Below are 15,926 nucleotides of genomic sequence, written 5' to 3'. Positions count from 1 at the left end.
ATTCAATAGGAAAGTATGTGTAGATCCTATACAGAATTGTATGCCATCTTGGGGAGGGAGGGGGGTTGTGGGAGGGAGGGAGGGGGGAAAAAAATCTAAGTTTTATGGTAGTGATTGTAGAAGATTAAAAATAAAAACAAAACGAAAATAGTTCTTTAAAAATTAGAATGGAACAGAGAGAAGCTAATGACTTTATGAGAAACCAAGAAATTACAAAACAAAATGAAAAGAATGAAAAAAACAGAAGATAATGTCAAATATGTTATTGGAAAAACAACTGACCTGGAAAATAGATCCAGGAGAGGCAATTTAAAAATTGTGGGACTGCCTAAAAACCATGATCAAGAAAAGAGCCTAGACATCATCTTTCATGAAATTATCAAGGAAAACTGCCCTGATATTCTAGAACCAGAGGGTAAAATAAATATTGAAAGAATCCACTGATCACCTCCTGAAAGAGATCTGAAAAGAGAAACTCCTCGGGATAGTGTAGCCAAATTCCAGAGTTCCCAGGTCAAGGAGAAAATATTGCAAGCAGCCAAAAAGAAACAATTTGAGTATTGTGGAAATACAGTCAGGATAACACAAGATCTAGCAGCTTCTACATTAAGAGATCAAAGGGCTTGGAATATGATATTCCAAAAGTCAAAGGGACTAGGATTAAAACCAAAAATCACCTACCCAGCAAAACTGAGTATAATACTTCAGGGGAAAAAATGGTCATTCAGTGAAATAGAGGACTTTTAAGCATTCCTGATGAAAAGACCAGAACTGAAGAGAAAATCTGACTTTCAAACACAAGAATCAAAAGAAGTATGAAAAGGTAAACAGGAAAGAAAAATCATAAGGGACTTTCTAAAGTTGAACTGCATTCCTGCATGGAAAGATAATATTTATAATTCTTGAGACTTTTCTCAATATTTAGGTAGTTGGAGGGATTATACACACACACACATATATATATAGACAGAAAGCACAGAGTGAGTTGAATAGGAAGGGATGATATCTAAGAAAATTAAATTAAGGGGTGAGAGAATATATTGGCAGGAGAAAGGGAGAAATGGAATGGGGCAAATTATCTCTCATAAAAGAGGTAAGAATAAGCTTTTTTCAATGGAGGGGAAAAGGGGGGAGGTTAGAGTGAAAAAGTGAAGCTTACTCTCATCACATTTGGCTTAAGGAGGGAATAACATACCCACTCAATTTGGTATGAAAATCTATCCTACACTACAGGAAAGTAGGGGGAAAGGGGATAAGTGAGGTGGAAGGGATGATAGAAGGGATAGCAAATGGGAGGAGGGAGTAATTAGAAGTAAACACTTTTGGGGAGGGACAAGGACAAAAGAGAGAATAGAATAAATGGGGGCCAGGATAGGATGGAGGGAAATGTAGTTAGTCTTATATAACATGTCTATTATGGAAGTCTTTTGCAAAACTATACCTATATAGCCTATATTGAATTGCCTGCCTTCTCAGTGGGGATGAGTGGGGAGGGAGGTAGAGAAGTTGGAACTCAAAGATTTAGGAATGAATGCTGAGAATTGTTTTTGTAAGCAACTTGGAAATAAGAAATACTGGTAATGGGGTACAGAAACCTATCTTGCCCTACAAGAAAAGAGAGAAGATGGGGATAAGGGAAGGGATGGGTATGATAGAAGGGAGGGCAGACTGGGGGAAGGGGTAATCAGAATGTACAGTGTTTTGGGGTGGGGTGAGGGGAGAGATGGGAGAAAATTTGGAACTCAACATTTTGTGGAAATGAATGTTGAAAACTAAAAATAAACATTAAAAAATAATAAAATTAAAAAATGAAATTAAAAAAAATCTTTATTGTAACAAATCTATAGAGCCCTACTAATCTTATCCTGGACAAGCCCTTAAAAATCAAAATTTGGACTCTTCAAACCCCAAATTCTCCTTTTTCATGAAAAAGTTATTCCTTCAAACAGAATTTCTACAAATAACCTAGATAAAAATTCATTAACAGATGAACATAGGAAAATGGAAGGTCTGTCAATATCAGGTCTACAGATCATTGGAAAAACTGCAAGAGTAAGAAATAAGCAGTGTGAAATATGAAAGATTAATAGAAATGAAACTATAAGATATCAAGGAGGGAAGTAACATGAACAAGGGAAAACTGAAGAATGGGGATAGGGAATTCTCAAAGATCCAAAAAAATCTGATGAATGTTGTAAAATGCCTATTTCTCTGTTACCATAATGGGGACGCCAATATCCGGCCACAGGAGGTCCTCTGATGGAAGCTTTGGGGAGTTCCATACCACCACCACCTTATTCAGGTAAGGAAGGCCATTCAATCTCTCCAAGGAGTTCATGAGCACCTCCTCTCGTTCATAAGTTAACATCACCACTGTGAACTGCTCTCTTGGAACATTGCCTCCAAGTGCTGCCTGGAATTCCTTGCCAGAACCTCCTGCTCCTCCACCAATGGGCCTGAATCCAGTGCCAGAGCCAAGAAATTTGGCCTCTGAAGGCAGAACAGGGTCAAAAGGTGTGTGTGGGAAAAGGTGGAAAGGCCCTGGGGCTGAATTCCAGTTGCGATAAAGATCAGTGGCAGTCAAGGTAAAGTTGCGGAGGTATTTAGGAGAGGCATAAGGTGGTTCTGTTTCCACTGGCCCAAGGTCCAGATCCCCATTATCTGCCATGTTGGGGTCAGTACCTGCTGCTTTGCCTGAGCGATGGGGAATCTCAACTGCTGCCTCTTCCCGGATGGGAGCAGCTGGGATCTGGATGCGAGTCCTAACCACAGCCAGAACCGTGTTGAAGATACTGTCAGCTGTGGAGAAGTAAGTTTCCCAAAGGAAGCGGCCTTGGCGCCTCATGGCCAGCAGGTCACTGTCTGAGAGGCTCCGCAGCAGGAAGTGAACCTCTGTGACCCGTGGCTTGGGCACCACCAGGGCCGCCTCATTCCACCGTAGCACATCCTGGTAGGGAAGCTGCACCTGCTCCCCCAGCACCACTGGAATCGCTCCGACTTCTAGTGCCTCAAAGAGCCTTGTGGCACATCCAGCAGAGATCACCAAGTGGGGATCACCTGGTGTGATAATCAGAGCAAAGGTGGAAAGTTTCAGTAATTCTAGGCGGTCCTCCCTCTCCCCGCACAGGGCCCACTCAGTGGGCAGGCTAGGTTTAGGCTGGTTCTTACAGGTAAATTCCACCAGCACCTGATCAAGCTTGCTGTCCTGTACTGCTTTCAGGGTGGCAATGATTCGGTCATCGTAGTCAGCGGGAGGATCACCTTCCATCTCCTCTTCAAAGGAACGAGCCTCCTGGAGGCTGGACCGCAGTGACTCAATTTTCTCCCCTTGGAAGCTGAAGAGATACTTCCGCTTGACCGGCACCTGTGGAGGGATCTCCAGAAAGTTAGGCTCTGACATGGCATGGACTAGTGGTGATATGACTATATCAAAGCCAGGTCGGTATTGAGTAGCATAAAAGGTGGACTGGGCCACCATCGCTCGAGCTGTACTGACATTATACAGTAAATTCTGTGTATTTGACTTCCAGGACAGGTTTATGAGGAGGTGGTTGTGTCCATCTGTCCGCCAATGGGGCAGAGAGTACAACTGTTGTTCCAGTTCAGCAGGCCGTAGACCCAATGGCTCCTGCATTTCTCCCACCAGAATCACATAAAGGCAGGCAATATCAGCATTCTCTGTGACATAGACATTGGTTCGCACTGTGGCTTGAAAAGCCTGCTTGACCAGGGGGTCCAGATAGCTGCCAAAAGCTAACTGGTCACTATCATAGACATAGACTGGGAAGCCAGAAGTGAGTGGACAGCGAGAGTAGTCAAAACAATTGTGTAGCCTGCAACTACGGAGAAGTTTAGGGGGAGGCAGGCCAACATCATCTTTTTCTGGTAACAGTCGGATAGGCAGGGAAAGTTTGGGCTGATTTTGGGCCATCAGCTCTTTGTAAGAATGTTCTGTCTGGCTGATGACATTCTTGAGCTGGAGCAGGTCTTGTTTGGCATTCTCAATACTCTTTTTACAGGCCTCGATCTTCAGGTTGAGCTTGGCAATTTCACTGTTCAGCTCCTGCCGTTTGGCTTCAAGCTGCAGGAGTTCTTCACTGACTGACTCACGGATGCGGCAAAGGTCTAACACATGCTTCACCTCGCACAATTCATTGCCAGCTCGTGGCCCAAAGATGCGTTTTCCTGCCTCATCTGCCTCATCCAAGGTGGTAAGGTAGTAGTGGGCAATGAGGGGAAAGAAAACCAAAATGATGAAGAGTGTAAAGCTGAGCCAGGTAAGCCGGATGCGATTGGACCATCGCAACATCCAGGTTTGGCCTCCATTCCCCACACCCCCATTCCGCAACATGGTATAGCCGGTCATAAGTCTCTGCGTGACACTTGCCCCTCTGATCACGTTGGGTCAGTAGCCATAACCACATAAGTTTCCACTAAACAATTTAACCTCTTCCTCACTCCTCTTCCTAAAAGTTAGTGCATTGTCTCTACAAGGCACCAAATAAAATGGAAATTTCATTTTCCTCAGCTGTAATGGTAATGGTCTCTGACCCTCCTCCTGCAGGCTTTAAGCAGTGGCTGTGGATCAAGGAACATGCCCTCAATCTCTGTCAAACAGGCAGAGATGTCATGTTGCTGCTGTGGGGAAAGTGAGGTCTCTGCTGATGACACCCAGGAAAAGCACCCTGGAATCAGGCAGCCTTGCTCAGCGGCCATAGCTCCTGCCTCTTGATGCTGCTGACTGACGAATATGCATAGTTAGCATCCACAGCTGGATGGACCGTGAACAAAGCCCCGCTGCTGCCTTGTCCCTGCTGCTGTTGGTAGGTGGTCAGGCCTGAAAGGGAGAAGAAGAATCATGGTCAGCCTTGCAGAAATGACATTAAAATAACATTTTCTAGGCCTGTCTTGCACATTTCCATAAGGAATAGAATGCGAAATCTGTGTACAGCTTGGAAGCACTACAAGGCCAGTGTTTTGTGGTGGTGTTGTTTAAATTTACAATATGCAACTACAACAATGAGAGCTCCTTCTCCCCTAAAGAAAGCCAAAAAACAAAAACTCTTCCATTTCCACTATGCTTTCCTTTTATCAAAAACAATAAAAACTCCACTCTTAATTTTGGTTGACTCTAGAGCATTAATACAGAAGTAAAAGATCAATCAGTTTCTTTTAAAATGCAAAGAAGCTTCACACACTCTGTTACCTCAGACTTGGGTTTTGTTTCTTGGCAAACATAATGTCCTTTCTCCATAACCAAAGTGCCTTCAAATCTTCCCTTACCAAAGAACGGTGGAAAAAGCACAGCATTTGGGAGAAAAGGACATGGGATCAATTCCAGCCAGCTCTGTTACTTGTTGCCACATGAGCTCAGACAAAATCCCTCAACTTCTTTGGGCCACAATTTTCCCTTCTGTAAAACGAAGGGGTTAGAATATACCATCCCTTAATGTCCCTTTCAGTCACAAATGGAATGATCCTAAAAACAATGTCCTGAGAAGACTATTTAGCACCATGATAACTATTTATTAAGTTAAGAGTTTATCAGACCTCTTCACATAGGAGCAGACACAGAACCCTAATACGTAAGAAGGAGGCTTCGCTCTGGAAAGGCCTTGGCAAAGATAGGCTAGGAGCCTATTCTGCCCCAGAGCATCTTAAGTCAGAGGCTCGATTACAAGGGCATAGGAAACGACATCAGAACTAATCCAGTTTCCTGTGGGAATCCTGACTGAGAATAATCCAGGGCCACATTAGCTCTTCTGGGGGTACAAATTATGTATGCTCCAGGGATAGGCTATAACTGAGCTGGCCTTTGGGGTAATAGCTTGCTTTCCCTAATTATGTTTCTTCTGCCCACTCCTCCCACCTCAGATCCTTCATTTATCCCCTTAGCATTCAAGGAATCCATCTAAACTCATACATGTTTGATATATTGACTTTTAAAGTGTTTCAAGTGACTTGCATTACTCTCAATATTAATGATGATGAAAAAGATAAGGAAACTAAGGTGGAGAAGTTCTGTGATTTTTCCAAAGTCACACAGCTAGTAAATGGAAAGCTGAAACTCAAATCCTTGCATTTTGACCACAAGTCCAATGTCACTTACATGGCTGAAATACAAAGTGTCTGGGGAAAAAGATCATACTTTCCATTTCTTTTGTATTCTTCAAAAATAATTAAATTCAATAGACACTTAGTGGCTTCCTTGATATTACCTCTACGTTAGCCTACAACATGTAACTGGAAGAACAGTAGACAGACTCAAAGCCATCTTCATATTTTGCCTTTGTTAGCAGAAAAACTTTAGAACTCAAAGAGATTTTACCTTACATGTCATCAAGTTTAACCCCTCTCCTTTCATAAATAAGGAAAATAAAGTTAATGGTTTATCTAATTTCACCTAAGACACAGCCAACTGGCTCAGGCAGGAGAGCACTGGGCCTGGAGTCAGGAAGATCTAAGTTCAAATTTAGCCTCAGACACCAGACTGCGTCTGTCCTGGGCAAGTCACTTAACTTCTGTTTGCCTTAATCCACTGAAGAAGGAAATGGCAAACCACTCCAGTATATTTGCCAAGAAAACCCCATGGACAGTATCGGTGAACTATGATCCACAGAGTCATAAAGAGTTGGATATGACTGAATGATTGAATAGTAACAATTTCACATAACTTGCAGGAAGCATAGCTGAGAGAAGAAGCTGGAAAAATTCAAGTCGTCTGACTGCCAAACTAGTGTCTTTCCAGTAGACCATACTACTTCAGCCAATTTGCCAAAAGAACTTGGACATCTCATATTCTTTCTCAGTTTTCTTTTCTGTACCTCAGTTTTCATCACTGCCAAATAGGATTAATGTACCTGAAGAACCTACCTGTTGTAATGAGGATAAAATAAGGCCACAGAATGTGAAAGTGGTTTCAAGTTGAAAAATGTCACCTGAACTCCATTCTCACAATGCCAAATGCAGTACAACATCTCCACTCTGATTTCCTATCACCTCAAACCCAATATGACCCAACTGAGCACATCTTCTATCTCTCCCAACTTTATTTATGCATTCAAATGCTTACTAATAAACTGTCATATGCCAGAAACTGTGTAGGATAAAAACATATTGAAGGTATACTCCTTAACCTGAAAGAGCTCAGAATCTAATAGGGATGATAAAATGTGCATATAAATCACTATCATAGTAAGATAAGAGGCAACAGGGAATCACGGTTTCAAGCAAGGAAGTGATATGATCAAAACAGGGGTTTAGGAAAACTAAATGGCTCTGTTCCTGTCAGTCATAACATCTTTCTTTGAGGCACCCAGGCTCAAAACTTCTTCTCCTTCACCCCTATTATCTAAGTCACTACCCAAACTTATTGATCTTCCTTTAATCTTTCTTGTGTCTATCTCTTCTACTCTCAATGACATTACACTTAACACAAAGGTAACATGCTCATCCCTAGTCGTCCACTTCTTTTTGTCATACCATTTCCATCCACAGCAGCCCTGTGTCTGGTTTCTCTAAACCCTGTCTTTGCTTGAGCTCATTCATCCCGGATGACAGTTTTCTATTCAAAAATTTTCATTGGCTAGGACTACAGTTATCCCTTCCACATCACAACTTTACCCATCACAATTTCAATGTGTCACGGACCAACATAAGAAATTAAATGGGAATTTGGAAGGAGAAGACACAGAAAAAGTTTAGAAACTCACAAATGCATAAAATCATGTATTGAATTATATAATACCAACCCAAATTTTACAATAAGGTACTGTAAACACTCCATAAAAGAAAAATAAAAAATTCAGACTTCTTCTCTGGTACAAAGAGGAGGGTCAAAAAATTTTACATGGATTTTCCAGACAATGGTGATACTGTACCTCTAATCCACACAATGTGGAAGGGATAACTATTTCCTATAAGATTGAGTGTAAACTTTTCTGCATCTCTTAAGCCATATGACCTTCTTACTAATCTAACTTTATCTTCCATATTCTCTGAAATCACTCTCAGCCCCTTAACTTTCCCAGTTGTAGTCAGTAGATGGGTGTAAGGCTGTAGTGAGATCTAGGAAGGGCTATGAATCTGAACCAAAAAAGGTTCTGTCCTAAAGAATAAGGAATCGAAATTGTTTTTTCTACTACATAAGCTTTAACAATTTCTAATGCAAAACAATACATATAACAACAACAATGCAAATGTAAAGAACCACAAAAACCAAAAGGAATGTTGTAGAAATTACAAAAAACAAGCATAACCTCAAAGAATAGATAGGAAAAGATACCCTGATCCCACTCTTTTATAGAAGCTAGAAGTCCACAATTGTGGAACACTGCACATATTTTTATATATCTTCAATGTATTGATCAGTTTTTGCTGATTTCTTTTTTCTCTTCTTCCCCCCTTTAAAAATTATGTCATATGAGATGGCCCTGTGGGAGGAAGGAGGGGGAAGGATACTGGGAGAAATTCTGGAGAGGGGAAAAAAGCCAGGAATAAAATCTAAGGAAAAAATATCCGATGTTTATTCAAAAGAGAGTCGATCAGGAAGACAATCTAGAGACAATGGAATAGAATGAGATCACTTATACATGTAGAGGGTTTGATCTTGACAAGGAAATCCTTGACGCTGCGATGGGAAGCAAGTACTATTCCAACTCCCCAACTACAAAGATTAAATCAATGGGCTGGGCCACAATGGAAGAGTAAAGTAACAAAAGGCTGAGGGAAACAGTTTTCCACTGCAAAGCAATTAGAAGGTTGGCAGGAAAGATCTGTCTTACTGGGATGAGAGTAGAATGCAGTTTAGTAGAGGTCACAACCTAGCAAGCCAATAGGAGACCTCAGGAGCAAATGAATTAGCAACAGTAACTTCCAGAGACCTCAGCCCACAGATGGTAAGGGGGTCAGACAACTGGTCAGAAGGAGAGTAAAGGAGACCCTTTAGCCAGTACTGGTTGCAAAATTCCATTACATCACCCAGGCAAGGATGATCACTAGTACTCTAGAGCATATAACAGCAGGGAGCAGTTCCAAGGGTGGAGAAGGGTGATTTTGGTCACTAACAGGCAAGAGTACAGGCAAGGAGAGCAGTGACCACACCTCTCCTTAGATCACATCACCTTGGAAAACAGAAAGACTTAGAGACCCCCAGAACTAGCTCTGAAAACAGCCACATGAAAAATCTGAAGCTTAGGATGGTGCCCTCTCCCACTGAGAGTAGAGCCCAACTTTAATATAAAGTTAAAAGTCAAGATGTAGACTGGAAAAAAGAACAAACAACAGCAGCAAAAACCAACTCTGACCATAGAAGTTACTATGGTGACAAGGAAGATCAAAATGAACTCAGAAGAAAATAACAAAGTCAAAACAGCTACATACAAAGCCTCAAAGAAAAATGTGGATTAGCCTCAGACACTCTCTCAAAAAAAAATTCATGAAAGAGCTCAAAAAGGATTTTAAAAATCAAGTAAGAGAGCTAGAAGAAAAACTGGGAAAAGAAGTGACAATGATGAAAGAAAATCATGAAAAAAAGTCAGTTTGGTAAAAGGCGGCACAAAGAATACTGAAGAAAACAACACCTTAGAAAATAAAATAGGCCAAATAGTTAAAAAAAAAAAAGGCATAAAAATCCAATGAAGAAAAGAACTCCTTAAAAAAGAAAATTGACCAAAAGGAAAAAAAGAGGTACAAAAGCTCACTGAAGATAATTTCTTAAAAATTAAGTGGACAAGTGGAAACTAATGACTTCATGATACATCAAGAAAGAATAAAATAAAAATCAAAAGAGTGAAAAAAATAGAATATATGTAAAATCTCAAAAGAACAACAACAACTGACCTGGAAAATAGATTCCAGGAGAGATAATGTAAGAATTATTGGACTACCTGAATGCAATAATCAAAAAAAGAGCCTAGACATCAGCTTTCAAGAAATTATCAAATAAGAATGTACATGTAGAACCTATATAAGATTGCATGCCATCTCGGGGAGGGAGGGGGAAGAAAGGGGGAGAAAATCTAAGACTTATGGAAGTGATTGTAAAAAACTGAAAACAAATAAATTAATTAAAAAAAAAAAAGAATTATCAAGCAAAACCTAGAATCAAAGAGTCAAATACAAATGGAAAGAATCCCCCAATCACCTCCTTGAAAGACTGTAATGTTAATTAGAGTTAAAGATCTTCCCTGCACATTAATAGGTCTCACCTGGAGCCCATTAAGGGAAGCTTGATTAGGGGAGGCTTGTTTTGTAGGAAGGCCCATACCTTTTGTTAATTGTTAAGGAGGTACTGAGTCATGGGGATCATGATGCCTTCCAGCTCTGAAAAGTGTATATATTCTGTGGGGTGAGGTTTTGCTTTGGGGGCTTACTCTTTGGAAGAAGGTTTGTGTGCCAGATGAGACTCTGGGTAGCCACTGAGGAACATTCATCCCTTTGGAAAACCCAGATGTTGGTGCTTCTCTCTCTGGTAATTATGTATGTATGTAATGGTCAGACACTTGGTCTGTCTGTTGATTTGTGATGTGTGTATTTCTTATGGTCAGACAGTCAGAAGTCCTGTCTGTTGATCTTTATTTCTCTGCTTGTGTTTTCTCTTTTGGTATATGCGATTAAAGAAGATTGCTGACCCCGCAAAAGTTGTTTTTCTTTTAGAAAATAGATCTAAGAACCTGTGCCAACAGGTCATCCTGGATGCTTGTCAGGGCTTGCTGCTACAAAAACTTTCCTAAATGAAAACTCCCAGGAATATTACAGCTAAATTCCAGAGCTTCCAGATCAAGGAGAAAATATTGCAAGTAGCCAGAAAGAAATAATTCAAACATCGTGGAGCCACAGACATTATAACAAAAGATTTAGCAGCTTCTACATTAAAGGATTAGAGAGGTTAGAATATGATATTCCAGAGGACAAAAGAGCTAGGATTACAAACAAGAACAGCCTACCCAGCACAATTGAGTATAATCCTTCAGGGGGAAAAATGGCATCTAATGAAACAGAGGATATTCAAGAATGCCTAATGAAAAGACCAAAGCTGAATAGAAAATACAACTTTCAAATACAAGACTCAAGAGAAACATAAAAAGGTAAATAGGAAAGAGAAATTATAAGGAATTCAATAAGGTTAAACAGTTTACATCCCTAAGTGGGCAAATGACACTTGTAACTCCTAAGAACCATATCATTACTGGGGCAGTGAGAAGGAGTATACTCAGACAGAGGACACTGGGAGTTGACCATGGTGGGATAATATCTAGAAAAATAAAATTTAAGGGATGAGAGTGAGAGATGCACCGGGAGAAGGGGAAAGGGAGGGGTAGAATGGGGTAAAATCTCACAAAAAAAGAGTTTTTGCAGTAGAGAAGAAGATGGGGTGGGGGGGTGAGTGTAGCAGACAAAGCTTGAACCTTACTCTGACTGGAACTGGCTCAAAGAGAGAATATCAAACACACTCAGTTGGATATAGAAATCTACTTACCCTACAGGAAGTAAGAGGGGAAGGGAACAAAAGAAGTAGGGTGGTGGGGAGAGACATGCACTAATAGACTGAAGGAAGGATTTGGGGAGGCAGTAGTCAGAAGAAAAACACTTTCGAGGAGTGACAAGGTAAAATTTGAGAGAGAAAAGGATAAACAAGGGAAAAACAGGATGGAAGGAAATACATAGTCAGTGTAAATGTGAAAAAAATGTGAAAAAAATTTTACAGCAAATTTCTCTGATAAAAGTATTATTTCTCAAATATATAGAGAACTGAGTCAAACTTGTAAGAATACAAGTCATTCCCCAATTGATACATAGTCAAAAGATGAGAACAGGTAGTTTTCAGATGAATAAATCAACAATATCTACAGTCATATGAAAAAATATTCTAAATCACTACTGATGAGAGAAATGCAGATTCTGAAGTACCGTTACACATCTATCATATTGGCTGATATGACAGAAAAGGAAAATGATAAATAGTGGGGATATGGGAAAATTGGGACACTAAAGCACTGTTGGTGTAGCTGTGAACTGATCCATCCATTTTGGAGAGAAATTTGGGAACAATGCTCAAAGGGCTACAAAACCATGCATTTGATCCAGCAATACCACTGCTCAGTCTGTATCCCAAAGAGATTTTTAAAAAAAGGAAAAGAATCTGTATGTACAAAGATATTTATAGGAGCTCTTTCTGTGGCTGTAAAGAATTGGAAATTGAGAGGATGCCCATCAACTGGAAAATGGCTGAACATGTTTTGGTATATGATTGTGATGGAATACTACTGTGTTATAAGAAATGAAGAGCAGGATGCTTTCAGAAGAACCTCTTAAGACTTATACAATCTGATGCAAAGTGAAGTGAGAAGAATCAGGACAACAACAGCAACATGAAGATCAACTGTGAATGACTAAGTTATTCTCAGCAATGCAATGATCCAAGACAATCCCAAAGATCTTATGGTAAAAAAAAAAATGTTATCTATTTCCAGAGAAAGAACTGATGAAATCTGAATGCAGCTTAAAGCAAACTTTTTTTAACTTAATTTTTCCTGGTCTGTGTTTTCTTTCACCACATGACTAATACAGAAATGTTTTGTACAACTGCACATATATAACCTATACCAAATTGCTTGCCTTCTCAATAAGGGGGGAGAAGAGGGAAGAAGGGAAAGAATTTAGAACTCCCAGGACTCTCAAAAATCCTGGCCTCCTGGATGATCAATTTCAGTTCCTATAACCTATATCATTAATGCACCTCACCCTCCCATAAAAATGGTCACACCTCAGATCTCAACATCACCTATAACTGTGCTACCTTGCTGAAAATAAGTTGAAAAGTGGATAATCTACTTGTGAATTATTATCAGTGAAGATGACTTTACACTACTAGAATCACTGTACTCCCTTCTAATTTATGTGTTTAAATTTTCCCCTTTGTTTTTGAACAAGTACTGGATCCTTTTACTAGCCATAAGTCATGAAGGGAAGACAGAAGACATGATAGGAATGCAGGATGTAACAGTAAAGCTCATTTCTACTTTACCATCAATTTCTGGATCTTTTCCTCCTCAGACTTAGGTAGAATCACACTTGGCACTGCAATGTCTTGGAGCAGTAAGCTCTAGAACATGGTCACCGGGTTCTAAAGAAAAAAGAGAAATGGACACTGTTAGAAAAATGCATGGCCAATATCTGGATATGCCTGTAGTTCAATAACACTGTGCTAGAAAGTACATTGAGTTTAGTGCCAGGATATCTGAGTTTGGGGCGTGGATTCTCATACTTCCTAATGGTGACAGTGTTCAGAGTTGCAATTTTCTCATTTGTAAAATGGAGATAATAGTGTTTTTTCAAACTCAGTTTGTACTACCTTGCTCAGTCATTGCTTTGCAATCCATCTGCTCATCAATGTGAACTATTATTTGAAAGGAATCCCATCGCTGTATGTTATATAAAGGCTTCCCTTATGTACACTGCAAGCATGAGGAAAACTTTATTACATTGCAGAGTAGTCACACAGAAATACAGTCCAAATCTAACACAAGAGTCACCTGGTAACAGTAATTTGCCTTAGCTTCAAACAGTTATTGCTGCCACTTTGTAACTGGGCAGACTTGGATTGAGAGAAAAAAAAGAAAGCCCTATTGGGTAACCATTCTTCAGCATTGTTTTGTAGAAGCTTATCTAAACTTCCTGCTCAGGAGGTGCCTTCTTTTTGATTAACCACCACCACTGTTGCTGCCATCACCATCACCTCTACCAGCACCAGCACCACTATCACCAGAGCATTTGTCTAGCACTTTCAGCTTGTTTGTGCTTTACAAATATCATCTCCTTTGATCCTCATTAATAACCCTGGGGAGGAGGGGCAGCCAGGTAGAGCAGTGGATAGAGTTAGGAAGACTCATTTTCCTGAGTTCAAATTGGAGTTCAGACACTTCCTAGTTGTGTGACCATGGGCTAATCACTTCACTATTTGCTTCAGTTTCCTCATCTATAAAATGAGCTGCTGAAGGAAATGGCAAACCACTCTGATATCTCTGCCAGGAAAACCCCACATGGGGTCACAAGGAGCTGGACATGACTGAAACAAGTAAATAACAACAAAAATCCCACAGTTCTCCAGAGGTTGTCTGATGAGGGAAGCGTAGAGTGGGACCATCATCTCAGCCACACTAGATGCCACGCTACATGCTTGATGAAGCCCGAGATCATCATTCATTTCTTTGGCTGCTGCCTCGTCATACTACTGGCTCATAGTAAGAGTGTAGTGCACTAAAAAGCTTAGATCTTTTTCAAAACATCTGCTTAACTCCACCATCCTAAACTTGTAGAGTTAAGTTTTCTCTCTCAGGTATAAGACTTCACGTTTATATTTACAAATTTAATCTTTTTGGATTCAGTCCAATGTTCTAGCCTATCAAGATGCTTTTGCTTCCTGACTTCATCATTAGTCTAGTGTGTGAGCGATTCCTCCTGGCTCTGGGTCAGCCTCAAATGCTGCTCACCAAACCTGGTGAGTGAAAGTTTGCTTGTTTCTCTAGCAAGATCAAGATTTTAAGTTTTCAAAGGGAAATATGTCCAACAGAGACAAAAGATGAGTAGCATAAAATCATGAGATGAGAAGATAAGTTTATAGCCAGGCTTAATCTTAAGGTTATGCAAAAATGTATCACATGATCAATCAACCACTTATGGTGGCACTGTGCGAGGCACCAGGGATATAAGTAAAACAAATAATAATGATCCTTACTCACAAGGAGTTTACATTCTAAATGGGGTAGAAACCATATAAAATTTATACAGCAGATTTATATACATACATACACATATGTAGAGTATATACATGTACATTATATGCATATATATTAAATATATATTACAAATATATACAAAATAGTTAAAACAAGGTTGCTTGGGAGAGAAGGAAAGGCTTCATGGAAAAAGTGGTGTTTGAGCTGCATCTTAAAGAATGGCAGTCTGAAGCACCAGTAAGGACAGAGTACATTCCAGGCATGTACAAAGGCATGCTGACAGGAAATGAGTTGAGGAAAAGAGAAAAAGCCACTCTGACTGGATCATGGAACATGGCAAGAGCTATCAGGTACCTAATTCAAGCTTTGATCCACTCCAGAAGGATCCCAAGTTTTCCTATCTATGGGTATGTGGGACCCTATGCTGCAGAGAAGAGTTGCTGCCTTCAGTATCAGGAAGTTTGGCAGGATTTCCATCTTCGATAACTCGATCCCAGCTTGCTGATGTCAGCAAGTGGGTGGGGCTCCCAGGGGAACCAGCAGTAGCAGGCTGAGGTCTGAGTTGCAGAGGTGGTACTTTTACATAGTTAACATCACGTTTCACGTGCATGGCCTCAGGGTGGTTGGGGCTTCCAGACTCTGAGGTTGGGGGTATAGGAGGTAGTGTTCTGGGTTCCATTTAAGAGGAGGGTGGGGCTGCAAAGCTGCTTTGAAGGCATCCATGGTTCTCTCACCAAACAATAGATCTAGCTATACCATTACTAGGCCTGTACCCAACAGGGATCAAAGAAAGACACAAAAGTCCACTACATACAGAATTAGTTATTACAGCTCTTTTTGTGGTAGCAAAAACAAAACAACCTATAAATTAAAGGGATGCTGATCGATTGAAGAATGGCTGAAGGTGTTGTGGTATATGAATATGATTGAATACTATAGTGTTGTAAGAAATGAGGAAACAACAGTTTCAAAGAGACAGTAAGATTCATATGAACTGACACTGATAGAGAGTGAAGAACAATTTATAACATCAATATTATAAAAACAATCAATTTTAAAAATTTATAAAGCGAAGAATGAAATAAGCAGATCCAGGAGAATAATTTACACAATAACAACAACAACGTAATGACTCTAAAAGCTATGAGAGCTATAATCAATATAATAATCATCCATGATTCCTGATGA

At 40.1% G+C, this 15,926-nt stretch overlaps 1 protein-coding gene across 1 annotated transcript in view; it reads right to left on the bottom strand.

The window, feature by feature from the left end:
* The window catches only part of EXTL3 (exostosin like glycosyltransferase 3), a 49,124-nt gene extending 35,998 nt beyond the window's left edge, over nt 1–13,126 (bottom strand). The window contains exons 1-2 of the mRNA XM_072634811.1: nt 13,028–13,126; nt 2,219–4,837 (exon numbers count right to left, since the gene is read on the bottom strand). Coding sequence (XP_072490912.1) covers nt 2,219–4,366 — 2,148 coding nt within the window. The 5' untranslated portion in view covers nt 4,367–4,837; nt 13,028–13,126. The remainder of the gene's footprint in view (nt 1–2,218; nt 4,838–13,027) is intronic.
* Nucleotides 13,127–15,926: the final 2,800 nt, after the last annotated feature.

The sequence above is a fragment of the Notamacropus eugenii genome, chromosome 1, assembly GCF_028372415.1.
Source record: "Notamacropus eugenii isolate mMacEug1 chromosome 1, mMacEug1.pri_v2, whole genome shotgun sequence".
Lineage (NCBI taxonomy): Eukaryota > Metazoa > Chordata > Mammalia > Diprotodontia > Macropodidae > Notamacropus > Notamacropus eugenii.
The sequence above is the reverse complement of the archived record's forward strand: the minus strand, read 5'-3'. Positions and strand labels throughout refer to the sequence as shown.